Genomic DNA, 27,911 nt, shown 5'->3' on the forward strand with positions numbered 1-27,911 from the left:
TGTCCAAACTTTTGGCCTGTACTGTAAATCATCAGTAACAATTTATATTCTTCAAATAAGAGATGTTGGATATAAAAATGTCTAAAAAACTGTAATGGTTGCTTTAATGGCCTAAAAATGTGTTCTTAAAGGAAATGAGGAAAGCGGTGATTGTGTTCTGGCCTCCGATTTCGTTTTTATTTCACACATCAGAGGTTCACTGAAACAACACACTGGCACGTTTACTAATGGTAAAAAAAATGAGTAGCACCAAAACCATCCAACCAGAGGAATGTATTCATGCCATGGATTACTTCCTCTCTCTATGGGCTCTGTGTGTGTTTATACGTGTGCTTTGGTAGTTGCATGATATGCATATTGTCTGTCTGTGTGTGTGTGTGTGTATGTGTGTGTGTGCCTATGCTGGCCAAGGTGCTGAACAACGTCGGACAGAAAGGTCCCTTCATCCTTCTCTCGATGCTGCTCATTACCGGCTGTCACAGGCCCACCACACAGGAAATAAAGAGACAAATAAGGCCATAAAACCCCTCTGCGCTCATGCATGCTAATCCCCCTTATGCCTGTTCCCCAGTCCAGTGTTGTAGGACCCTGAAGTTGTCACGAGAGTGCTGCAGCCCAGTGCTAGAGCACTGCATTTTGGCTGAGTGCATGGGTTTACTTCATGGGTCACTTCACTAATTGTGCACCTTGATTCCACCTCTGTACAAGCTGTGCTTCCTAATTCAATCAATCATTTTATTTCTCAATTTAAAAAAAAATAAAACCTGCAGCATGATGCAAGATTTCAGATTTCACTTTATTTGCCTTGTGTTTTTAATTAATCTACATTTACATTTAAAGCATTTATAATCAAGCAATAGATATAGGGAACCTGTGACTTTGTGGTCACAGAGATATACCACAAGACTGCATTTCTTACTCACTCACTCACTCACTCACTCGATCACTCACTCACTCACTCACTCACTCACCACACTGAGTCCCAGCAGCTCCCTTTGTACGTAGTCCAAGTTCTTGCGTTCCAGACTGTCCAGGTAATGCTGAAGGCGGGAGTATGTGTAGGGGTAGCAGTAGGCGAACTGGTAGACGTCATCCTCGCGGTCGAAGCAGAAGGCAAAGGACATGACGTAGTTGCGGCGGTGGTCCGGGCAGCGGTAGTAGTACACATTCTTGGCTGGTAGTCGCTGCCTGTGGGACAGGACCAGTCATGGTAATTATGGCTGATAATGGTCGCAATGAGCTTGAGACACTTCAGTGCACCATTTTAAATTCATACACTGGTCACTGGGCAAATGCTAGTCCAAGTTCATCAAGAGTATTTACATCCTTTCATCCTGCTAAATGTGGTCTGCAGAGCAGCAAGGCTTGAGTCTATCCAATCAATCTTCAGTTGCAAGAACCTACCCTTTGACAAGCTGGAACACACATACACACACACACACACACACACACACACACACATATACCAGGGCCCTGTATCCTGCATAGACCCAGGCCATTTGAGGAAGTCAGGTGGTTCTTCACCACCCATTTCAAGCACTAAATGCCTTTAAGGAAAACACTGTCAAGGCTTATCCCTTGCTAAAGCGTTGATATGAACTGAGAGCAGTAAATATTCACTGCTCTGATATCAGCCTGTAATTTAATGGAAAGTCAGAGGGCTCTTGTGCATCTGCCTTCAACGTAGGAACAAGGTTGTGACCCCACAGGAAGATTAACATAAATGTTTTATAGCCAATGAAAAAAAAAAAAAAAAACAGAAACTTAGGTCTGCTAACCTACATACTTTTATTAAAATCTGCTCATAACCCAATCTAACCTGGTAGGTTGACGCCTTTGCAGCTGGAAACGTCGATTGTTGCAGTTTGTGAAACTCTGAGGTGTACATAAGGAAATGTCATCACTCAGATGACAAATCCAATGAAGGCAATGTGAAAAAGAAGCATCTTTCCCAGTTGGACCTGCACTTTTGAGGTTAAGTAATGGGTGTCCAATGCTGCATAGCGTTTGATGCTGATCAGTGGTAATTATGGGATAGAATCTTGTTTTTCCCTTTGTTCAAGGGCACCCTTTTTATCCTTAAAAAAGGCACATTTTGGAGTAATGGCAGCAGCTATAGATATTTACTCACGCTCTCTCTCTCTCTGCTCTGCTCTGGTAATGACAAGTGGTGGCAAAGAGAAAATGATCTGTGGGCTGCAGGATGGATCAATGCGAAATGTGACACTACTGCATCCCCTACAGGCACTAATTCTGCTGCAGTTCTCGTTCTCTCACGGCTTTTTTTTTTTTATTAAAATTGCCACTACTCTTGCTAACGTCCTACGCTGAAACGCACAGCGAGCGTCAAACGGGTAGAACGTTATTTGCCGCAGTAATTAGTAAATGGAGATTAAACATTTCTTTTTTGTCCGTGTTTCTTTTTGTTGAGTGTGCCATGGAAGAGGAAGGCTTTTAATGAGCAAAGTAAATAACAACACAAACAAAGAGGAACAAGACCAGGAGAAAGAAGAGCTGGATGGAGGTAGACAGCCACGTCGATGGAGACAACAAACACCGACAAAGAGAGGGGGAGCGGGGGGCGTCTCGCGGGAGGGGCAAGAAGGACAGACAAAGAACATGGGAGAGAGGGGGGGAGGACGGAGAGGGGGAAGAGTGAAGGAGGGAGAGGGGAGGAGGAGGAGGGTGTGTGAGATAAGGAGCGGATGAGGAAGAGGAGCAGATCAGAGGCTGGAGGCAGGCGCTGCGCTGCCTCCCGTGGGCGTGGGGATCAGATGGAGATGCTATCTGAGTCCTGATAGCAGCCGTCCACAGAGCGCTATGATAAGCAGAGAAAGCAGCGGAGCGTGCATGTGCTCACACACACACACACACACACACACAACCTCTGGCACTGTCCCTCTCTCGCACACGCACAGACAGGCACACAGTCTGTCTCATATGAATTTACATTCACACAAACCCATAAATGGAACATACAAACACACACAAGCCCAGGCCAAGGTGCAAATTTGGTGCTGAACATGTTTGTAATGGTGGTATCCTGGTGGTGGCACACATCCCCCCACACACGTCTCCTCCCGGAGTTACATGGACACGCACATGCTGCGTAACCTCCACAGAGTGGGCAGAGCAAAACGAAAGTGCAGCTTTGTGTAGGGGAGGGGGGGGCAGCCTCCCTATCTGCTGCAAGCCTGCCTGTCTCAGCAGAATACTAATGCAGCCTCCGCCCTCTCCCTCTCTTTCGCCATCCCTCGCTCTCTCCATCCACCCATCCATACCATCCCTCCATCTGTCCCGCCCCGCCCGGCCCCGACGAGCGGGTAGCCTACACCCCTTCGCTCAGTCTGGCGCTCCGCTCTTATCCTCGCCGCGCAGAAACTTCCGGGCCGGCTGCCTGGGCGGCCGCCTTGTTGCAGCTCTGCCGCGGCCCTCCCCGGAGAGAGCGAGGTGCTGATGAGTCAACAGCACTCCCCTTCAGGGAGCGCGCTGCGCTATCCCAGCACAAACTAACACACATCACACAAACGCACACAATCACGCCGTGCCACGGTGGCGGAAATATATATATATATATATAAATATAAAATAAACAGGATAGTAAGGACAGTCAACAGTGACATCTGCAAGGCACCAGCCAGAGAAAACAAGCAATTATGGATGGGGTCTGTCGAATGCAGGCTACAATCTGCACGGTGGCGCTGAAGGATGAGAGCCCGCTTTTCGGCGGGAAAATATCAATTTGCCTAAAACAGGCTGTGGTGCACAGAGCAACTTTTATTACAGCGAGACATAAAAGGTCATAATCCTGCAGCGACCACATCCCAAAATGCAACTAACCCATCACTAGTCTTTTTTTTTTGTTTAAATTTGTATTATTTTCATAGATCTACCAAAAATAAGTTGTACTAGATGCTTTAGCTGGTGTTACCAGCACAAAAAACACACTGTAGGTTTATTAAAACTAGCTGGTCAAATTTATTAAAACCAGCACCAGCATAAAAACACAACTTGACCAATCCTGCTGGTCAGAGCTGGTATGCCTGGTGTGAAATCTAGCAGGTCCCCCCCTTTACCAGTTTAAGCTGGCCATACCCTTTTTAACAGGGTACATGCTTTACACCAGCCAGTCGATTATCTACATAATCTAGCATTATTTCAACGATTTCTGTAGGTCAGATACTTTAAGATGCTGAAAATACCTGTTTGCACAATGAGGCACACACATGTGTGATATTAACTCAGCTCCACAGGTATTTCATCTTTGGTATTCAATTAAGTATTTTTATTCCGACCACATGGAACCGGGACACAAAATTAGTTAAGAGGAGCCAACCAAGAATAAAAGTAATTTCAAAAACAAATATTGGCCCAATTTCACATAAATAGTTGAAATAGTACATTGAGGGAAACTAGTGAAGGCACACATGGCACAGTGGCTGCTTTGTGCTGTAATCATCTGACCAAATCATCAGACACATTCATTTACTGACTGGTTACATGAACACAGAAAAGAGTTTTGTTTTATTCCTTTGGTGGGTAACAAATATCTATTCGATTCTATCTATATCTATATCCATTGTGTAAATAACTCAAAGTGACATGACATTACCCTCTGTAACCAAAAGCACATGCCATGGTTCCTTATTTATCTATTTAAAATATTATTTTAATATCAGAGTTGGGATCAGCAAGTGTCTCTGAACAGAAAAAGAGAATAATAAATGAGTCGGTCCCCACTAGAATATACATGCATTTTTCCATGTTTATGAGCCATAGCCCCAGGTGTTTTTGTTAGCTGGTTTGCGAGAAACCCTCAGAACCCCCTCTCGACACACCCAGGTGACCTCAGGGGGCACGGAACAGCAGGCTGTCCTATGCTGGCACACACAGCTCTCTTCTCGGGGTTAATGGAATAATGGAACGACGTGCTATTTCTTTATATACGTCTCTGCGTTGGCCGCATCCTGCCTGTGTGACCTTGTTGGCTGGAAAGTGGGTCTTTTCGCTATTGATTGTAATTACCTGACTGGAATTTACTGCCCGCCATCCTTCGTTTCCTTTACTGTTATTGGCCAAAAGAAAACAGATCTTCCCCCCGGAGAGTGGTGGCGTCGGGGCGGCTCCGTCCCCACATTTTATATCTCTGCAGTAGCCTCAGCTCCCTGAAGGCCGCTGGCAATTTGTTTTATCTAAATGATGCCGCCCCACGCCTCACGTTCTTTGGAATGTAGTACAGTGCCCCCATTCCCAAACAGATTTATCGCAGCGTGTGTCTGAGAAAGCTGCCCCCAGACAATCATGTGCACGCACTCGGCTTCACAATTCGGTTATGCCTCACCCCTACCCGGCGCCGGCATCGCCACTGCCAGCTGCCAGCCACCAGCAGACGCCCCCTGATAGGAACAGAAAAGGGAGAAATAGATGCGTATAGCTGCCACAGCTAATTCCACAGTCACAATAGGCAGCTCAAGGTCACAAAATAGAAAAGAAAAGAAAACTCAACTCAACCACGTAGACACATACAGATGTGCCGTACCATGGCTGGGCCTGGAAAAATGGCTGGTGCAAAAGCCCATCGGCGTCTTCGCTCTCTGTTCTCCGGCACTTTCCAGATCCATTAGCGGACAGGAGGCCGGCTCTGATTTTCACGCTGTCCGTTCCCCTTACAAGTCTCCCCGATGAGGGATAAAAATTGGTAGCTTTCATATGAGGGACATCTTGTCTATATTCTCAATTCAATCAAGCGTAGAGGTCACAGCGGTCTCAGGCTCCCCCACCCCCTCAAATTCATTCTCAGAAACAAGCCTGTCAAGAGCTTAATGTTATGATGGTGATATTCTGTAAAATATGTGCATAATACAGATATATTATACCATTCCTGACCAGATCTTGATAAAAAAATGTTTGCAACACGGTTCTGAAAAGGCTCAAAATAATTTTATATTGCAATATTTTTTTTTCAAGACGTCTATGGATCTCAGCCACACATTGCTGCAATTTCCTCCCCATTTGGTCAAACACTGCATGCCTTTAGATATTTTGCATAACAATCTGGGCAGAAAATAGTCCTCCGCTGATCTGAAAACGGTCGAGTGCCCTCCCACTCCTGCGCGTGTGATGTATCTATCGCTCGGCGAGGTAAATCAGACAGAGAAATGGCATCCAATGGCACGGTTACTAAGCAACCTCACTCGCTTTGTCACTCGGCTGCCTGTGTTTGATGGTTCATTTGAATATGGTTTAGTGTCTCAATTGCTGTTTTAATTTAACGAGTGCTCGTAACCAGGAAACAGCTATGTGTCTTTGTGTGTGTATGTGTTTTATTCTTTTCATCCATTTACCTTATTTTGAAGGTACACCCTTGTCACGGGACATCAGTGGAAGGCTGGACTCACCCACGGAGAGAGCGATTGTCAGCCCACTTTGTTATACAGTAGGAGCAATAAGCATTTTACTGACATTCAGACATGCAGAGGAAAAGCCAGCTCAGATGCCTGAGTGTCTGAAACAGAGTTGCATTTTGCGAGGTGTTAACATCAAAAAGCTCAGCTCTCGCTCCACGCACACATGATTGAGCTCTTCCACCCAGACATTTGGGGAAGGGGGGGAAAAAGGCAACAACACAAAGAGATGAAAGGCATCACACCTCCACCACGTCGGTGGTCTTCTGCTTCGACGTTGTGAGCGATACCCCTTGTTTTTCTTTCTTTGCTTTTAAATGGCAGAGTTTGTCTCTGTTTGCCTTCCTCGCGTCAAGAAATTCCTGACGGCTGCTCTTCCAACTTCAAACATGGACGCCATCAATGAGAGATCGTACCGCCTGCACTTCGGGTGAGACGAGAGAGAGAAGAGTGCTGTGGTTGTGGTTGCGTTGAGACATGTGGGTGATGCGGTGTGCACCCAGGTCTGTGAGCAGGGGTGCAAGGCCGAACAATTTGATGTGGCTGGCGTCAGTGCCAGCCCTATGGAATGGCTGAATTAAAGCTAAAAGCCTCACAAACCCCAGCACCCCGCCCGGCAGACTTTAAATCATCAGGTCATTAGCACAGGAAAAGCATAAACTCAAGGCCTCCAGAGTAATCGTAGGAAACACACCGGCTGATATATTCCAATCTAGCGCTTTTATGACTCGTGCTTGCACACAGATATGAAAAACAGCAGAATTTTGAATCGGATCCAAGACACTGGGGTGAAATTCATTGATAGCTCTGGGATGCAGGAGTGTGTGTGTGTGCATGTGTGTGTGAGTGTGTTTTAAAAGGATGAAAAGATGAGAAAAACATATCCCCAGAGCTGCTGATTCTTCTAATTTTCCAATAGAAGAAGAATTTACCAGAGGTTAAAGGATGACCTGTGGTTATTACTAATGACAAGCAAAGCCCCCAAAAAAGAACTAGTAATGAATGTAATGATATGTAATGTATATACATATATGTAGCATATTATTAATACTTATGTAATGAAAAAGTCTGCCTGCACATGAAATACACTCTGTATAAATTACTATGCAGCCAGAAGGATCTCCTCAACTCCAGTTTTTTATATCATCATTAAGCATCTCAAAATAAATAATCAAAATACAAGTGGTTTGCGGCAGCTATTAAAATGAGTCCAGCAAGCCAGGAAGGCGATAAATTGCGGCACTCCTGACAGCTCTTTGAAGCGCGGGACAAGATTTATTCCTGTCTGAAGTGACGGTATGGAAAGAGGCGATGTAAAGTGGGTTCAGCGGGTAGGGTCAACGGTGAAAGCGCAGGGACTTCTCACGCCTCTTATGAGGGTCTGAAGTGGCTCTAATTATACGAGTGTGGCACCGGCCCACTTAAATACACTACACTGAGGTGAGCAAATCCTGCTTTTCTGCTGACCGGGGACAGGTTACAGACTTTAAAAAACATCAAAAGAGATTTTCCCGGGAACTTACTGCTGAGAATTAAGAGCTTTTTTGATTAATATTAATATTTTGTAAGCACCTAACAAGTTCTGAGAGAGTGTGAACATCCATCTTCAGAATTAATATTTACAGTTAGTGGTTACAGTCAGATTTAATAAGCTATTTTGGCCAAGAATTTAATTAGTGGTTGCATTGAAGAGATTAAATGGAAACTACTTAAAATGTTTTGCTTCTTAAACATGTTTTTTTTTATTTCAGTAATTGAAATGGAATTAAGCAGGTTAAAGAAGTGCCAGACAGAAAGAACTGACATTATTCCCACAGACACGGCCACAAGCCACGTCCCATCTGTATAGGAGCTGTGCGGTAAAGCGTGGACACAGTTGGGTCATCATCATGTTTGGCTGAGTCACTGCCCCGACACCCCTGTCTGGTGCATGCTGGGAGGGCATGCAGTGGCACAGGGGCTCCTGGCTGGTCTGGGGGGGAATGGGGTAATTAGCAGGGAGCAGATGAGCACCTAGCCCCCGCCAGACCGGCACCAATAGCCCCCTGTGGGGCTGGGAGGCAGGTGTGCATTAGTCGGAGGAGCGGGTGGGTAACACAACACACACGCGGTGAGGATGATGTCAGCATTTGGTCCTTGAGTACGTGGACACAAGTGTCTGTGTGTGGCTTAGACAAACACAGTGGAGATCCAGCTGCCCATAAGCTTGGCATGGTAGACACACACAAGCATGCAATAACACACAAACACACGGAGAGAGAGATAGCCAACAGAAGTGTCCCACAAACAGCAGGACTTGCGCAGGGCGTGGCCGTAAGGACGCACTCAGCAGGCCAGCTCCCCCATAATCTCATGACCAAATCACATTTGTCGTCATTAGGACAGTGAAATCCCACATAATCACCATTAGCTCAACGATTAGCATTACGGCTGAGGGGCTCTGAGAGCATCTTTCCCAAGAGAGGTCACATGGTGCTTCTGAAAACTGCCAATAACGCCGCAAAAAAAAAAAGGAAAAGGAAAAGCAAGTAGAATGTGAGAGGAGGGGTAAACAGAGGGCAGAGGAGGCTAATTCCCACAGCAGGTGAAACGACTGAGATGCTGCACTCATGCCCCCCCGACCTAAACCCACACCTCTCCCAGGGGGGGTCAGAGATGCTCACCGCCATGAGCAGAGTGGGAGGAGTGGACCGGAGGAGACAGCCTGGCGCCGTATGGGCTAACAGTACCACACACACACACACACACACACACACAGACCCAACCTCACCCTGAAACAAAGGGAGGTGGAGAGCCAAAACAAAAATCTGTGAGTGCATCTGAAGAAAATGAAACTTAGTTCTGGTAGAATTGGGTCAAGCAGTTTTTATGAAAAATGCCCCAGCAGGTTAGGAAGAACAACAAGAGGGATGAAAAAAGGTAGACTATGGGTTGTGTGTGTGTGTGTGTGTGTATTTAATCCAGCTCCACTTTAGCCTACTAAACAGCCACTTCAGCCTGCCATTAAAGTTTGCTGCAGACATTTGCAAACGCTTAAACACGAGCCAAACTGAACGGTGTGCCAATTGAAATGGACTAATCCAGGCCATAAATCAATTGTAGCATTATTACCTGATCAAAAGCCATAAATGATGATGAGTCATTGACATTTTGTGCCCGAAGAGGTGATGAAATTCAATGGTTCAACGATCTGATCTAAAATGTTAATGAGTGTGATGCTCCAAATGCTACTTATGTAATATGGGTGTTTGCTTAAGTTAGAATTAACTATTGACTGATGCTCCCATAGCCCCAGACAACTCCAATCCTTTTGAATTTTAATACATTTGATATACTGTGATTGGTCATGTTCTTTAAAAAGGCAACATTAATTGTGGAAATCACCTTTAGCAGTGGTGGCCTAGTGTGGGGCAGTGGTGGCCTAGCGGTTAAGGAAGTGGCCCCGTAATCAGAAGGTTTCCGAAGGTTCGAATCCCTGTCCGCCAAGGTGCCACTGAAGTGCCACTGAGCAAAAGCACCGTCCCCTTTCATGGCTTCCCACTGGTCACGCAGGGTGATGGGTTAAAAGCAGAGGACACATTTCGTTGTGTCACAGGATCACTCCCTTACCATTGTGTCCCTGAGCAAGACACTTAACACTGCATTTTCTACAGAGGGACTGTCCCTATGACAAGTAGGTGGCTCTGGATAATGGTGCCTGCTAACTGCTGTAAATGCTGTAAATCCTATACTAGTTCTTACATTAATGGCCCAAAACACACTTCTTACCCAATAAACTAGCCCATTATATGACTAAAGGCGAGCTGGAAATCTGTAATTTGAACCTTTGGTCTCAGCAAGTGTTGTGGATGCTCATTTTTACCCTCTAACCTGACCAAGTATGACTCAGTGCAAAACAATGACTCAGTGCCATTAGTCGTTGGCTTGGAATTACACACACATATTCTTCTTTTACATCGGAAGTTCATCTCGGGACTATTTTCAGGCGCTAGAAGCAAATTCTCAATAAAACACACAGAACATGAGATGCACAAAGATTATGGCAGCCACACCTCTCAGCGACGACACGCTGTGAGTCACCCATCTGATGTGAGTGACGGGACCCGTGTGATCTCGGATAAAGGAATGCGCACAGCTGAAGAGCGCGGAACATAAGAGCGAACCCGAACGTGACTCATTGACTCGCGCGTGCTAAAATACATACACTTCCTCCTCACTTTAGACATATCAGTCACAAACACTTATCCTGCCAGGCTCTGCATGAGCTGCTCTGCTCGAGAGCATGCAAAGCGGCATCTATTATAGAAACATCTACGCCCTCCAAAGGCTCCGTTTGCCGGAGATTTGCATGAAAAGCATAAATCTTAATTTGTTGGATTTAATGCACCCAAACTTAAGAACAGCCAAAGTTTTGTACTCAACTGTCAGGCTTCAGAGATCTGTGGCTCTATTCCAAATGCATATAAAACAACAGCACGAAGAAACGATGGGCAGAGTTTGATGAGCCAAGGATGGATTTGAAATTAAGTTTGTGTCAAATGTTTTTTTTTTTTTTGATGGAACTTACTGCCTATGTTGGCATTATTTTCAAAACAGTTTCTGCTCATTAGGCCATAAAAATGCCACCTTCCATGTACCGAGCTGCCAGTTAATGTATGCTTTCACTGTTCGTGCTTAATGGAAATCACTGTTGCATCTGTTGGGGAGACATAGGTGAGTCTCTCTTCCACCCAGATCTGTAAACCATCTGTCCCCTGGGGACACCCTCGCTTGGCACAGCAAGTCAGTCTGTCTGACCACATCCTCGCGGCACTGATGGCAGCTGTGGGCATTGGGCTCCAGCCGCCCCCCACTTCTCGCTGCCTGCAGCCAGGCTGGTGGCTCCAGGTGCCAGGGCGATGTGGGTAGAGGTGGTGTGCGGAGCTCAGCGCTCATGGCTCCCAGACAGCAGATGCTGCCAATTAACCCCCCACCCTCCCCCTTCTTCTTAGAGACCCCTCCCGGCTCAGTGCAGGGAGGGGCCATAGCTCTAACTGAGGTTAACTGGAGCTGGCGTGGGGCAGATGGAATGCAACTAACCCATCCCTTTGCACCTCGGTCTCCCGACACCTCACGTCACAGCAGGGCCTCACCCCAAAAAGCACAACTCAATTATAGAGGGGCGACACCCATTTCTTGCCTCCTACCTCTCCCCTTCCTATACTGACATCCATCATAGCATAACTATCTGACATTTGTTTTTGTTTACTGTAGATTTGAGCCAATTTAGCCAATTTTTTATTCAACGTGATTAGTAATTCATAGCCATGATAAAATAATAAAATCAGTTCAATTAAAAGGTGCTGTCACGTCTCGAGGTCGGTGAGGGACGAGGGTGCAGACATTGTGGCTAGTAGTAGATACTAGATAGTATTATTACAAAAAGAACAAAAGAAAAAAAAAAATGAGAATTTAAATCAACCATAAGGCGTGTGACTATGTCATCAGGCAGGAAACAAATCAAACACAAGTCAGTCTCTCCAGGTTATTGTTGCAGCACCCACTGGGTGCTGTCGACCTGCTTTTAAGGAGTCCTGGGCAATTATGCCTAATTGGCTTCAGATGAGATTACTCAGGACTCCCAGAGACCACTGGGCGTTACCTAATGGAAACAGTGACCTGTTAATGAACTATGCTACATGAATTCATTTGTTGAGGAAACATGATCAATTTTGCTCTGTTAATAAAGTATAATTTTGGCTGACCTGGTTAACAAGAAGACATGTTAACATAAAATCAAGATCCACACACAAGTGGAAGGGTGGATGGTATTTTTATTAATGAGTACAATAATTGACCAGTTATTAGAGAATTTAAATGTGTTGTTACATCAATGCAGACTGTTCGGGACCAGCAACCTTCTCTTTACCAGGTTCAGCATTAACAGCCTGCCTGTTCAGAAGAAGCCTCACCTCACCATCACATATTCAGTAGAAGGCCTTGAAACAGAATGTTCCTACTTTTATTTATGGGTAAACGTTTTGTAAATACTACATACTTGAATAAATAGCTGACTGTAATTGCGTTATATTAAACACAGCCACAGCCATAGCTTTAAAAAATCCATGTCTGCAGCATCACTACAAGTATGTCTTCTGCAATAATGCAATAATGGACTGCAGTGCTAGTTATCTGTCCCATATGTGTTTCATATTTTGCTTGTGTATAATTATTTCTGAAACCTCAAAACCAAATCTTATTGATATTCTAACTTTAAAAGGGGACAGGTAAAGACTGACAGCTGTCAGGCACTTCCTTCTGGACAACTGAAACCTGTTTCTGTCAAAATGTCACTCACACAAGTGTAGAACAGAATCTTTCATTTCTCTCTGTTCTCTATGCACGTAATACCGGTGGGTCTGCCCCACCATCAGCAGGAATCTCAAATATGATTTCAGTAACAGACATCTCACTACAAAGCCTAACATGCAAACTTAATCATCATTGCTTAGCATTACAATTAGTGAATGTGACATTAGCAAACACTTCCCATGTCTCCTCAATCCAACGTAGAGGTAATTCAATTAATCAATTAAATGTACATACAACTTTCTCAAGAATATTTATTGAAAGGACAGTCATGTTCTTGCACCTACATTAGATATGATATGTTTATTCATATCTAACATGTTCTAATTAGCCACAAAATGAAATGCAGCCTGTTAAATTATTATTTCAATTGCCTTCTTGTTCAATATGGCCACAGTTTTTAACACATGCAGAATAAAAGACTGAGCACAGAGGAACAACATGGCCAAGAGTGGAAGACACGAAGGACAGAGAATCGAGAACATGCATCACAAAAAAGAGAGAGTGTAATGATGATCTCATGGCTCAGACGACTTTAATGTGCTTTGGGAGGCTGAGTGACAGGCAGGGCTTGGAGATGAGACAGAGGGATACAGGCAGAGGCGGGACAGTGGGTGAACAGGCCCGCTCTCCTTCTTCTCTCCTTTCCTTACACTCCCGTGTCCCTTTGTCCCTGCTGCCGTCAGCCCGGAGAGGATGTGACAGCCGTGACATTGGGAGGATGTGGTGAAATAAAGCCTTGCAATTCGGCTACAACACCAGGCTTTTTGGGAAGCCGGCTCACGAGAGGGGCCGTCAAATGGTACACACACAGACGCACACACACACGCACACACACACAAAGCGTTATTTTCTGGTCAACAACCCAATAGGTGATGCAGTGATAGGAGGTGGCAGGCGCTCTCTCTCTTCATCGCTCTTTGTTTTTTTCTCTGTCGTTCTCTCCCCTCTATTTGTGTCGACATGCTCTCCCAGCGATTACCCTGGTCATAGAGAATTACAAGCCCGTGTGAAACAGTTCTGGCTGACAAATCCCTGCCCTGAGAAGCACATTGCTCACAAAGAAGATATTCCATTTCTAAATCAAGTGTCTTCTTTTTTTGGATCCATGTTTTGCGTTTAAGGAGCATGGCCTTATGATGTAGTTACATCCTGTCAGCAAAAGGCAACAAGGCCTAGATGGACAAAGAGGAAAATGTAAATTTTTCACACACTTTTAATTACTATGAATCCAAATTCTATTAAATAATATTAAATGTCCATACGCAAGTTTAGTAATGTATAAAACCAGGCTTTTTAGACCAGAATAGGGAGGTCAGTTGGGAACAACCACTATCATTATGCCACCCACTACTGGAAGCAAAGGCCAATTCTCCTTGGAAATGGGATTAAATGTTAGAGCATGGGTTAAGTCTGCAAGTCTGCATTTTTAATTCATTGAAATGAAAAAAGAGAGAACCATGGTGCCTCATGAGTTGCAGTTTCTATATTTTCTTAAGTTATGTAAGTGTGTATAAACAGGAAAAATACATTGAAGGCAACATTATTTGTCCCAATAACAAATCGATTTGAAATTTGTTTCAGATCAAAAGAAAAACCAAACACTTCCAAACTCTCATGAGCTCAAACTGAATTAGTCCAACGCAGTAATGAGCATGTCCTCCGGCAGACACCGTCACTCCATATTGTGTGAAGTGACCTGAGGCAGATGCACTTGTTTTTCCGTTTAATTTGCTTGGGAGAGATTAAAAGGAAGGAGTCGGGACCACTTTGTTATTCAGGTGGCAGATGAATAGTCAGATTTCTTTACCACAGTTTGGTGAGGATTTGAAGGAGTAGCACACAGTCCTTTACATGAAAGGTTATTGCAACATTTTCACATTTAGGTCTTGCATGTGCTTGTGGGTCTTTTATCCTTCTTTGAAAATGCATACACACGTCCACAAAGATGTGTAAGCCAAACTCGAGAACAGGGTGCATAAAATCAGAATGGGTGACAATTTTGTGTGTAAATATCACACCTTACAGGGACTAGAACAATTTAAAAGCTACTGCACAACTGTAACAGTACCACTGACTTAGGCTCCAGTTGTTTCTCAGCTTCTCCATACAACAGGCTCCATACATTTAAATCCCTCATTGTCACATTGGATCCGGTGGTCAAATCTTCATTCATCAACAACGATTTTACAATCATGCCCTCCAATAATACATATTTTTTAAATGTTGGTGGCCCAATATGTTATCAATCAGCAATGGTGTCAATAATAGTACCACAACTATCCTAAAATACTCAATAGCTACAAAGAGGAACAATATCTGGAATCTTTAATTCTGGATTACAAAAAGTAAAAGGGAATTCACAGGGCCACTGGTCTTGTGAATCTGTCAGTAAAATGCTCCCTCCAACCCAATCCCCCCCAAAACCAAAACTGGTGGCCCCAGTCCTGTTACTCTCCACGTGCTGCTGGATCCATAAAGAGCACAGGTGCCAGCGCATGAATCACCGCTCCATTTGCTGCGTTGTCAAAGAACAGTTTAAATGACGCTTTGACATAATGTGCCTGATGAATCACTAATATGCATTAGACACAAGTGCTGTTGTGGAGATCAGAGATAGCCCGCGAAAGCGCTTGCCAACGCGCCATCCGCCCGGCGCGGCTCACCGGTGCTTTCAGGCGGGGAAGAATGAAATAACGACAAGTGGCACCTGTAATTCTGCTGATTGACTTTCTCTCTTCTGCACACTGTTGATTGCGAGATCTGAAAAGCCGTGAGCACAAAGTCAATAACAACGCTTGTCAGATGCGCCACGCTGTGCGTGTGCTGACAGGAGATGATTTGTAATTTGTTGCCTGTTTATTTACATAAATAATTTCATAAATTGGTCACGTGACTTGATGCCGAACCAGGACAAACCTTTCACCCTCTGTGCCGCACCATTCGGTCTGGAGCCTCATTTTGGCAAATTTGACTCATGGTCCTTTAGACCTGACCTGCTCAGGTTAGATAACAAGGCAGCAATCACTCTGATGTGGCTAATGCACCCTGTGACTCTGTTTCTATTTCCATTCCCAGTGCCAGCACACCGACTGATTGTGCACTGGATGCCACGCTTAGCGTCATTTCAAAAATTATTCTAATTAACATGTGAAGATTCTCATTTCAATTTCACCAAATTCCCCCTCACACACACACTCGACCTACCAGCCAATCATAAGTCAACACCAGTATAACCCCAGCATAAAACCTGCAAGAAAAAAACTGTGGCCATTAGAAAATTGAGGAAAGAATTGAAATCAATATATAAGACTTCCATTATTTGTTTTAATTAAGGATTGGGGGCCATGGGAACAGCAAAATAAAGTGACCTTTCATGTGTGGGCTTCCATTACAAAATGCATCCAAAGCAGCCTGTGCCATGGGTAATGGCAACATCAATAAGACACTTCAGTCAAAAGTCTTTCACACCAGTGGGCACTGATAATGGCAGAGAGAGAGAGAGAAAATGAAAACTAGTCCCATTTCTCATTATCTGTAATGCTAATGCTCACTCCTTTGTCAGGCAGGAGACCCAAAGCTATACATCAACTGAGAAAACACACTATAACATTTCAAATAACAGCAAAGCCACCATTAATAGCTGGACTCTTAAAATGGCCAGGCGGCTTGTTGCTGTTCAATAAACTAAAATGCTGCTCTCTAATAAACATCAGGTTCAAGTGTGGTAGTGGAGTGATTGTCATTGTGAAACACTGCAGCACAGCACACAGTGGACACAATGAAATGTGTCCTCTGCTTTTAACTATCACCCTTGATGAGCAGTGGGCAGCCATGGCAGACGCCCGGGGAGCAGTGTGTGGGGACGGTTCCTTTGATCAGTGGCACCTTAGTGGCACCTTGGCGATTCGGGATTCTGATTACGGGTCCATTTCCTTACCCACTAGGCCACAACTGCCTCAAGTATCATTTTGCTATGTAATTGAATAGATAAAAACCCAAATAAATAAAAAACATAAATCATTGTGATTAATCTATACATGTTTAACATAATTAATGTGGATGCATTTTGTTCACTTCCAGTGTGGACTCTAACCTATGACAAGTTTTAGAGCTGATTCACAACATGTATCATTTTGGGCATTTTTATATTATTTTCAAATTAATACAAATGGCTGCTATGTCAATATTTGGCTGTCTGTTATGTGTCTGAAGTGTGTCTGAACAGAGAAATCAGGCTGGGCCGGATGAAAATATTTAAACACACACAGTAGCATTTGACAAGCTACTTGTCACTCCCTTGTATTTTAAAGATGGCCTGGAGGTTTACAGCGATCCTTTACAGTATTAGTATATGCTCCCTAAAAGGCGACCAGAATAAATAAATGTCTGAGCTAATGTTGTTGAAAAAAAAATCCAAATGCTGTAAATGACTGCTTAACAGTTAAGTAAGTCCGGTCCTGTGACACACAGAGGCAGCAGAATCTCTCCAGTCTGAACATGATAAGACCACAAGTATGGATGTTATTCTGAGGTGAGAAGACTGTGTGTCATCCTCCCCCTCCCCCTCTTCTGTTTTTCACTCATCTTTCGCTTACCCTAGGTAGAACCCCCCCCAAAATCAAGCATGAATAATGCACTGCTCCATTAATTTTAAATGAGGTAATAGGGTTGCTATTTCGAAGGTAGGGAAGGATTAATGAAAATGTAACATATTTATTTATTTATTTTCTGGTTTGGAGGTAAAGCGGGATTTAGGAGGCTATCAGGGTGCCCGACTTCAGATCACTGTTCCCGTAAGGGCACCCCCTCCAGCGTAATACTGCACACACAAATCTTTTTTAACACACCACTAAACTCTAATGGGCTTGACTACGGTTCATGAAATCAACGCAGGGTCAAGGCTGACAGAATTTCATTAAGTACAGTAAATAAACAGGGAGGGGGGGGGGGGGGGGGGGGGGTACACAAAATATATAAATAATTCATTCAAAATTTTCTGCTACCGAAATGAAAACAGAAATACAGTGTAGGGGTGCTGTGACTGAGTCGGGATCTGCTGAGGATTTGGCACTAACAGGTTGCATGTGTCTGTTTCATATGCAACGACACCTTCTCCAGTCCTGCCTGGCATGTGTGTGTGTTGCAGTACAGCAGGTCAGGCCGGGCTTATAAAAAAAGAATCTCTGTGGGGTCCATGGCTGGGCTGGGATTAGCAGTAGGCCCAGCAATAATCGCCACGCAATCTCCGGCACGTTCGCCCACCGAGAAATAGCAGGGGATTTCACCGGGGGCCATTTTTCACTGTCTACTTATGATGCTGGGGGGTGCAGACTAAGTGACTTTCGCTGGACCACCCTCGCAACTTTGGTAAGTACACACAGGCACACAAATGTCACCTCCATCGCGTGCCCCCACCCCTGCTACGTACATATAACACGCCGCTTTTATTCCAGCACACAAGGGAGGTCATTTAGGCTTGTTCCTGCTCAGCTTTTATATCATTACGGGACACGTGTTTTATTTTGCTGCTGCTGCCACCGGATTCCCATGACGGAAATGCCACTTCACATTGGGGAAAAATGGGAATGGCTAAAGCTGCAACAGCCTTTATATGGTTTGTTTTCCCTGTATGCTTTCATATGGAGCAGATAGTGCCTCAGAGACCCGCTGTGCTTTTAATCTTCATAGACCTTCATAGATCAGACCTTGTTGGGCCTCAGTCGTCCTCTGTTGTATGTGCGAGTGTGACTGTGTGTGTGTGTGTGAGTGAGTTTGTATATTATGGTGATGGTGGCATCTGCAGATTGATGGCGACCGGTACACGGTGCTGTAGCGTGATTGAGGCTCTTCTTCCCGTAAAGCTGTCAGGGGCGTGATGGAGCAGTGGGTGCTGGTGCTGGTGGAGGCGCTACACCTGTCGCCCTCCCTTTCTGCACTGACACTCTGCCAAATGGGAAAATCTGGATATTTGTTTCCTTAGCCTTGAGAGCCCCAGCCACTTGAATCATAGAGTGCCACAACGGTACCACCCCTCCATCCAGTGCAAACTATTCTCTGCAACCCCGAGCGACCTGTGTGCCTCCCACGGCAACAACAATCCCCACTGGCACCAATGGGGAAAAAGTGCATACGGAGCAGGAGCTGTTTCCTGGCAACCCTCCATATCAACCCATCATTTCAACAATCCATCTCAGTCCTTCTTCCACCAAGCCCCTGCCATAAACTATTGGAGAAGGTCAGAGAGGCGGGGTACCCAGAACCTCTCTACATATCCGCTCCCTTCCCTCCAGAGAGGCCTGAGGGGAACAGGCCATAGCCCCTTCGCTCCTCCAGCAGCTGGCTAACACCGGGCCAGGGCCGGCCTGCCTTTCTGCATGTTCACTGAAGGCCTCTCCCCCTGGGCTGTGCCTGGCTGTTATTTTAGATCTGAAGTGACCTTTTGTAATGCAGCTCCAGGTACGCCTGCTTTTGATTTATGTAACCAAACAAAGAGCAGTGCGGGGAATTTTAACCAGCATTACCACATGATTTATTCCCCTCTGTTGAGCTTTTTCAGCTACTGAGTCTGCAGTCCTGAGAGAGAGAGAGAAAGAGAGAGAGCAGGAGACACAGAGTGGAAAGAGAGAGAGAGAGAGAGAGAGAGAGAGAGAGAGCGGAATGGAAAAAGGCAGGAAAATGGAGCAGAATTGTAATGAGATTCAGGAAAACAACTGGCAAGACACAGAGAGCACGTAAACTGACAGAACCCTCAAAGGAGTAAAGGCATAGTGATTCAACCACACACACACACACACACACACACACACATACATGTACTATACACACACACACACAGCAGCCACCTGTGTCACAGCATGGCTCCTGGAGAAGAGCCTGACTGTCATAAATCTTATTTAGCGCTTTGTCGGAAAACGCACCTAAAAATCTTAACCTTCTGTTTGTGAGTTTTCCCCACACTGTAATTGATTGAAAAACAGGAGAAATGTGTACTTCTTGACCTCATTACTAATGACTCCATATTTCATAATTTAAAGACAGTAGTTCCTGATGATGTGGAAAGCAATGCCATAGCTGTGAGGTCTCTGCAACTTTGAAAAATAAATAAATAAATAAATAAAAAGTTCTCATTCTCAGACTTACACTAGACTTTCTTTTGGCTAACACAATGCACCATACCAATAAACCGACCTTTTGATATTACTAAAAATCTAATGCACCCCCTCCGCCCAAATAATATAACAATATAATGCATATTATTATCTTGCTTATCTACAGGTTAAATCAGAATTTTTGCAATCAGTACCGTGACCTCCTAAGACCAGAACAGTCTATGTTCCAGCAGGGAGATGAGGAGAAAATAAATAAAAGTCATCCAGTGTTCTGGGAAAATCATGTCTTACGTAACTGTCATGATCTGGAGCTTACCTGACACTTCAGGCCATGTTTTCCTGTTGCATCATGTTTGTCGTCTGCCTAATCTCCTTGATTATCATCACAATCTTATAAAGGTTTCTGTGTGTTTCTGTTTTGTGTTCATGCATGATCTCTGTTTTCCGGTTCTGTACCTGTACCATGTACCATGCATGATTGAACCCATATATGTGTTTCCCATGAGTCGAGCGTTTGCTTCCTTCCTGTCCTGCGCACCGTTGTGACAGTAACCTCATGCTACAAAAACATGGCTTTAAACCTGTGCAACACAAATGATCTGGAATAAGCATTCGCAAAATGTATGTGAAAAAAGGCAGGTAATTATCTACTTTTCCAAACAGGAGACATTTATAAATAAGGTAAAGGTTTATAATCCTATGACCATATGACCAGTTTCCTTACCTGACTACATCTGGTTGGTGGAAGGGGTGAGAAAGCTAAGATCAGTTGTTAATTTTTTGGTTATTCAAATAATTAACATCCATAAGTTGACTACATTCGTAAGTATTCTTGATACAATGTGTTCTGATTGTGTAACTGATTATTTCTAAATTGCAAATATTTGTTACATTTCTGTAAACTTAAATGAACATTTTAAGCCTACAGAAAAACTGATACACCACACAAAGTAAAACAAGAAACAAACGACAATAAATCTCCTGGGTCTTAAATTCACAAGCTTAGAATTACTTTCAGGCAACTAAGCAACAGACAGATATTGCGTAACTCTGGTGGTATCACTTACATGACAGCTATGAGTGAGAGCACCCAGCTGCCGAATACCCACACACCAGAGACAGCGGGGGCAGAGGAGCTCTGGCTTCATTAGGCTGGTTCGTAAGCCTAGAAACTCATTCGTTTAAGCAAGCTCAAACCGAATTGTTTTCAGGCGTGGCTGACCCCTGCGACCCTGTGAAACAGAAAATGTGATTCCAGTGTCCTCAAACAGACTCTTTATCACATTGAGACTCTGTTTGTTCCCCTAGACCCACCAACGAAGACAAAGTCACATGCACAGCACAAAAGATATTGACGGCCAGAATGTGTTACAAATGCAGTCATTTTGGGGAGAGGGAGGGGACCAAATTGAACACATTATCATTTGAAGGAGGGAAAAACATAATAATTCCTTAACAGCTCAGTTGAAGTGTTAAAATCTGCAGATATCAAGTGTTTCATTCAGGTCATTAGGCTCATTTAAATTGAGTTATGCACCTTTGGATATTTTCCACCCAAATCTAAATTGAATCAGATAACACAATGGCAATTCCATGTAATCTTTCTTCTAAAAGGTTCAGGGCAGAATATGGTAAAGACATCCTTCCTATATACATCCAGATAATTTTCCTTGATTTGGTGAATAAAACCAGAGCCAGGTCCTATAAAAATGAAAATATACAGTATCCTTGATTAAGTATAAGTGCTGATGGGTAAATATTTGTTATTATTCTGCTTGTCTGCTGCCACCGTATGTCTAATATCTGTTACTAAATGAATAAGATATATTTATGTGTCTATTGGGCCACAGAATAATGCTGTCACTTTTTATAATGGAAAGCAAAAGTTAAGGCTCTTGAGGAGATTTACATATTAGCCAAAGGACACATAGGAAACTCTATCAAAACTATTCTTATTAAAATGTGACACTAGAACAAAGATAAGAAGGTCTGTGCAATTTATGTCACAATGGTTCCTGACCCTCCATTATTAAGTGTGGTAACATTACATAAGGTTGAATCTTCTAAAATCTAAAGTTCCTTAATCTGATTGGTGTGACATTATCCTAAAGAATAAAACCAAAACTAATAACAACTGCTACTGAAAATTTTAAACTGACTTAAAAACAAAATGATGAATGACTGAATATGTGATTGCTGATGTAGAGTAAACAGAGCCAGTAAACCAAGAGAGGTTCAGGAGTGCAACAGAGATTAAACTATGTGTGTGTGTGTGTGTGTGTGTGTGTGTGTGTGTGTGTGTATACCCCACCCAAACACCCCTATTCACCTCTGATAGATGTTCCCTGCCAGAGAAGCAGAGGGGATGCTCAGTTGCCCTGTGAGGTGAGTCTTCATTCAACTCCCTCCTCCATGACTCCAGCAGTAAAAAAAAAAAGCAAAAACATAAAGCCCACCCAAAACATTGCAGTTCCCAGGTCCCGGACAGGAACTCTGGCAAGACGGATGACATTCATTCCCGGACGGTGCATTTAATCAAAGCGAGTGATAATTAATGCTACACTCCATTGCCCAAACAAATATCTTTGTCAAGGTGCTTGTTGACGTACAAGTCCTTCTAATGTTCTCAAAGACACGATAACAAGCCATCTTAATTGTCTCCCAACCCATGGACCACACCAGCATTGGGCAGCGATTCATCCCGTCCCTCCCTTCCAACAAGTACATAAAATATTTTATCGTGCTGGCGCTCTGCTAACTTTAATAAACTGAACGACCTTGCAGGATTGCACAAGGGATAAATTAACTTTCTCTTCCCTACTGGCAGAAGCAACTGCCACACAGGGGTCCTTATCTGGGCTCGACTTAATTACGTGCTTTAATTTTAACATTTTTTAAAATGACCCCCTCACCACAAGCAGACAGGTTCTTTTAATTAAACAAATGAATATAGTGCTTATCTAAAAGGATCAAAGCTCCCATTTGTCACAGTAATAGTTAAGAATGCTGATAACGTTATCTAGAGACCTAAACCAGGTTCTTACCACACAGAAAGAAAATCGATCTTATCTTATCTTAGCACAATGATATATACACAATTTTGTGCGGTTGTACAATCTCATTAAGTGCAAAAGACAGCTATATTTCTATATTTATTAATTTATTTAGGCCCCTTATCTGGACTACTATGCTGTGTCAATGTGATATGTTTAAAAAAAAAATCTCAGTTTGGTGAGAGGTCGGGTGAGCACTGTTACAAGCGAGGGTTAAAAAAGAGAGAGAGAGAGAGATAGAAAGGAAACGAGTGGTGTGGAGAGGTTAGGAAGCACTACACTTGATCCACTCTTTGATCTTCTCATCAGTGGCTGTTCTCTCCAACTGATTCACACTCAGTGCCTCTGTGTGTCCACTGAAGCAGCCTGTTTTTCAGCCTCACACAGACACGATGGAGGGAAAGCCCCTCACCGGTCTCTGCTCTATAAATACATGGCCAGTAATTAGGGTGGATACATTAAACTGGCTTGAAATGCAGGCTTCAGGCATATTCACAGTCGTTGCAATAGGTCTGGCTGATATTTCCAAAAATGCGATATTAAAATATTCATGATATATGACATTATTTAAATGTAAAAGATAGTGAAACAGATATCCCAGATAGATAGGAAGCTGCTCATGCTAGAGTGATCACAGTTATCACAATTATGATCAGTGACAGAATGCATTGTAAATCTGTTAAATATTTAATTTATGTCAGTGTTTATTCTGGGTATTACTGCTGCATGGTTAAAAAATAATTTAATAATTACATTCTCTTCTTATTTACTATACTTTGGATAGTCATGACAAACTGATCCATTGTGAAACAACAGTGAATCCTGCTGTTTCTCAGAGGTCAGCTAAACAAGAACAAGAGACAACCCTTGATGCGAATGACAAATACAGATAGCGAATGCCAGTAAATTTCATCACTTTAATTAATGTTATAAATGCACAAATGTCAACTATTTGATATTTTGGAAAGTCGGGTTCAGCATTAGAAACGGACCCTTGCTGAGTCAAATTAGCCCAGTGGTGTGTTTGTATAATATTGAACCATCACTAGGCTGTTCTTAGTCCTGCCTTTTTATGTATGCAAGAAAATGGTATTAATGGTCTTATTTCATCAACACATTCTGTGGTTTCTATCCACAGATTAGCCTTGCCATTTGACTTAGCATCTTTCTTTGAATTAGGTTTCTTGCAACTGAAGTAATTTTTTGCAGACTTTTAAGCACGGATTGGCACATTGCACACACCAAATCTTTTTGCTTGTATTGTTTGTCTCAGCACAAATAGTGAATGTGTGTGTGTGCTGGGATGGAGGGTAGGCAGTGCACTCGAAAACCCGCTAATGAATTTTTTCTTCACTTGCCGGTTTTAGCCTCGCCCGCCCAACCACCAAGCTGCAGGGTGTAGGTGCAAGGCGAGCTGAAAGTCATTGCCACTTCCCCGTCTGTTTACGTAGCTTACATAACATATTTTTTTTTCACACAACGGCTAGCGCCAAGGGTCTCCCGCGAGCAGCCTGGACAACTTTAATGGAAAAAGAGTCAGAAAAGACATTAGCCCAGCAGGAGATGCGAGGCCCATTACGGATTACTGCTGCTTGCTAATGTATATTAGCAGTGACACAATAGGGGGAAGGTGAAAGTGATTCCATGGTGGCCGGCTGCAATGCTGGATGGGCCGATGGCTGAGAGGTAGATTAGGACACTCCTGGCTTGCAACCCACCTACTTTATACCATCTTTTATTAAAGGGGACAGCAGAAAATGGTGGGGTTTATCAGCGTAGGCTTTAAACATATTACTTTTGCACTTAAATCAAGAATAAATCAATTATACACCTCATATGCACTTACAAAGACTCCTATAGATCCTTTCAAAGTATCTTTATACACTCAAATTTGAGCTAGTCTATAATTTATTAGACAGTCCTTGTGTTTTAAGGACACGTCCCAAAGGACATGGCACACTGAAGCTGAGACAATTGTCTACTGACAGTTCATGACTTAAGAGTCCACAAAGTCTGTGTGACAGTTGACTTGATTTCATCTGCGTCCCGATGAAGGGTCTTTATGAGTCGTCTGGCAGCGGCCGCAGGGAGCTATTGGGAGCTGGCTCCTGAAACTGGTTTGGTGCCAAAGGGAATGAAATCTCGCGCTTGCCTGCCCCCCCTTCCCGCCCGCCAATGGCCTACGGGTATGGCCTAGGGAGTGCGGGAGTCACACATAACACATAGACGCAATGCCAGGGCTGGGCCTAGATATATAGATGTCTGTAGGCACTGACAGGACCCTGACAAACGAGGCCCACTTAGAGGTATACAGCTCGTACTCAGCCCCCCTCAAAATAAAAGTCCCCCCTGCACTCGTCCTGGCTATGAGCTGTCAAGCACAGGCTGGCAGAGAAGTGGATGCCCTCAGGCTATGACATCACAAGTCCTACAGGGGCAGCAACAGGGAGGCTGGCGGCCGGGCAGAGCATCCATCAGAAGGGAGAATGGAAGGGGGAAGAAGAGAAGGGCATGGTGGGTCTGAGTGCTGGAGAGAGAAAGAGACGAGAAAGAGCGGCGGCTGTCTGTGTGACTGCATCACAGTGCTGTCACATTACAGTATGAGACGAGAATGAGCCAAAAGGAGGCCGAGAGACCAGCAGAGACTTTCAGCACATCTCACTGCCATGAGGCAGGGGGGTCAGCATAGAAGTGTTCCTAAAAGTGAGAATATCATCTGTAAACTATGCTGGAATGTGACATAAATAGCAAAAATGTGGACTGATTCACACAATGACAAGAAAGCTAGTTAGAAGTTAGTAGAGTTCTCTACTGGTCTTCCCTGCAAGCTAGTTATCCTTGGTAATTTTCTCTTCTCTGCTTGGACATGAATGGGTTCGGTTTTGTGCACTCTGTGCCATACAGCAGCGTCTTCACAATGACGTATAATGACTTTCACTTACCCTTGATCTGTGCTGGTGCCACACATCAGATGTTTATGCCTCCTGTTTATTTTCTGATACATGTCTATCAGCAACCGCAAGGCAAGGCCAGTACATACAGGGCTGTTTCAATGGGAGGGACCTACATTCAACTACACCAGAGCCTGGCTCCAATGTGGACTATCTGAGAGGTATTCATTTTTTGTGGTATATTACAGTGTGAGAGATACAAATCTGTGCATATCACTTAGTTTGACAGCATTCTGTGTCATAGTTCAAGGCATAGGCAGTTTAATTGAATTATTCAGCATTTCAACTTGTATTTTTGCTTTAAAGTTCCCATGACAAGATAAATTTCACTTTCTGCGATTATTTAACATTCTTACAAGTTCCCCTAGCCTGTCTATAGTCCTGCAGTGGCTAGAAATGGCAATTGGTGTGATGATAGCTACATGTGAAAGTGATTGTCATTGTGATACACAGCACAGCACATGTTGACACAATGAAATGTGTGCTCTGGTTTTAACCCATCACCCTTACTGAGTAGTGGGCAGACATGACAGGCGCCCGGGGAGCAGTGTGTGGGGACGGTACTTTGCTCAGTGGCACCTCAGTGGCAGATCGGTATTCGAACCGGCAACCTTCTGATTACAGACTTTGGCAACTCCTTGACTGTGGAGGTGAAGAAAGCAAGAGTTAAAACAAACTGCCTCTTTGACACCGGGTCTGAGGTCACGACTATTCATGAGTTACACTTCAAAGTGCACTTCAAATCTTCCTACGCTGTCTTTTGCCATCTGGGTGCAACTCACTGCAGTGAATGAGAGAGTCCCACAGTGGGATTCTTGGAGGTGGAGGTGGAGTGTATGTTGGCTGGAAATGTGTCTTTGTTCCTACAAAAGTGTGCCCAATTAAATTTTTTTTTTGCTTGTTTCGTCATGCGAGTCTCTGTAGAGCCCGTGGTTACATTTTTTTTCCAGAAAAAAAACGCTTGCACAATGTTCTTTCTGCAGCAAACATTGTGGTTGGTGACTGGTGTTGATGACATCATTTCCACGAATGCCTTGTCAACTTCTATAGGCCGCTCTCCTCTTTGTGGTTAAGGAAGCGGCCCCGTAATCAGAAGGTTGCCATTTCGAATCCCGATCCTTCAAGGTGTCACTGAAGTGCCACTGAGCAAAGCACCGTCCCTACACACTGCTCCCCGGGCGCCTGTCATGGCTGCCCACTTCTCACTAAGGGTGATGAGTTAAATGCAGAGGACACATTTCACTGTGTGCACCATGTGCTGTGCTGCTGTGTATCACAATGACAATCACTTCACTTTGACTTTGGATTTGGTGCTAAAAGAGGAAAGGCCATGATAACCATAAGGGCCGTACTGTAACCTAACATTTTTGTGAACATGATTTTTCAGGAACACTGAACATGATCACTCAGACTCAAGCATGAATAGATTACGTACAAAGTAGTTGGATGGTTATCTGAAACTGAATTGCTTTTCAATGCATTCATAAAAATGCACCTATCACGTCACCTGATTAACCTGTGGCCTAAAAATCCCACAACTGGGAGATAAATCAATCGGTTATTGGTCAACAATTGTGGTGTTACTCAAAAGCACAATAGTATAAACACTGCTGCGAGAATACCTAGTCTAACTATACTGAATGCAGAATATATATACAGTATAGGCCAAAAGTTTGGACAAACCTTTTTATTTTCATGACCATTTACATTGGTAGATTCTCACTGAAGGAATCAAAAAAATGAATGAACACATGTGGAGTTATGTAGTTAACAAAAAAAAAGGTGAAATAACTGAAAACATGTTTTATATTCAAGTTTCCTCAAAATTGCCACCATTTGCCCTGATTACTGCTTTGCACACTCTTGGCATTCTCTCGATGACCTGAAATGGTTTTCCAACAGTCTTGAAGGAGTTCCCAGAGGTGTTTAGCACTTGTTGGCCCCTTTGCCTTCACTCTGCAGTCCAGCTCACCCCAAACCATCTCGATTGGGTTCAGGTCCAGTGTCTGTGGAGGTCTCCACTTTTTGTTAAGTACATAACTC

The 27,911-nt window shown here is 43.8% G+C and overlaps 1 protein-coding gene across 6 annotated transcripts in view; it reads right to left on the reverse strand.

Annotated features, from left to right (window-relative positions):
• agbl4 (AGBL carboxypeptidase 4) overlaps positions 1 to 27,911 on the reverse strand; it is a 260,027-nt gene that overhangs the window by 108,704 nt on the left and 123,412 nt on the right. For all 6 annotated transcript variants that reach the window (XM_029001908.1, XM_029001907.1, XM_029001905.1 and 3 more), the window contains one exon: positions 972 to 1,188. In XM_029001908.1, the coding sequence (XP_028857741.1) occupies positions 972 to 1,188 (217 nt within the window). The remainder of the gene's footprint in view (positions 1 to 971; positions 1,189 to 27,911) is intronic.

This window comes from Denticeps clupeoides, chromosome 13 (genome assembly GCF_900700375.1).
Source record: "Denticeps clupeoides chromosome 13, fDenClu1.1, whole genome shotgun sequence".
Taxonomy (NCBI): Eukaryota; Metazoa; Chordata; class Actinopteri; order Clupeiformes; family Denticipitidae; genus Denticeps; species Denticeps clupeoides.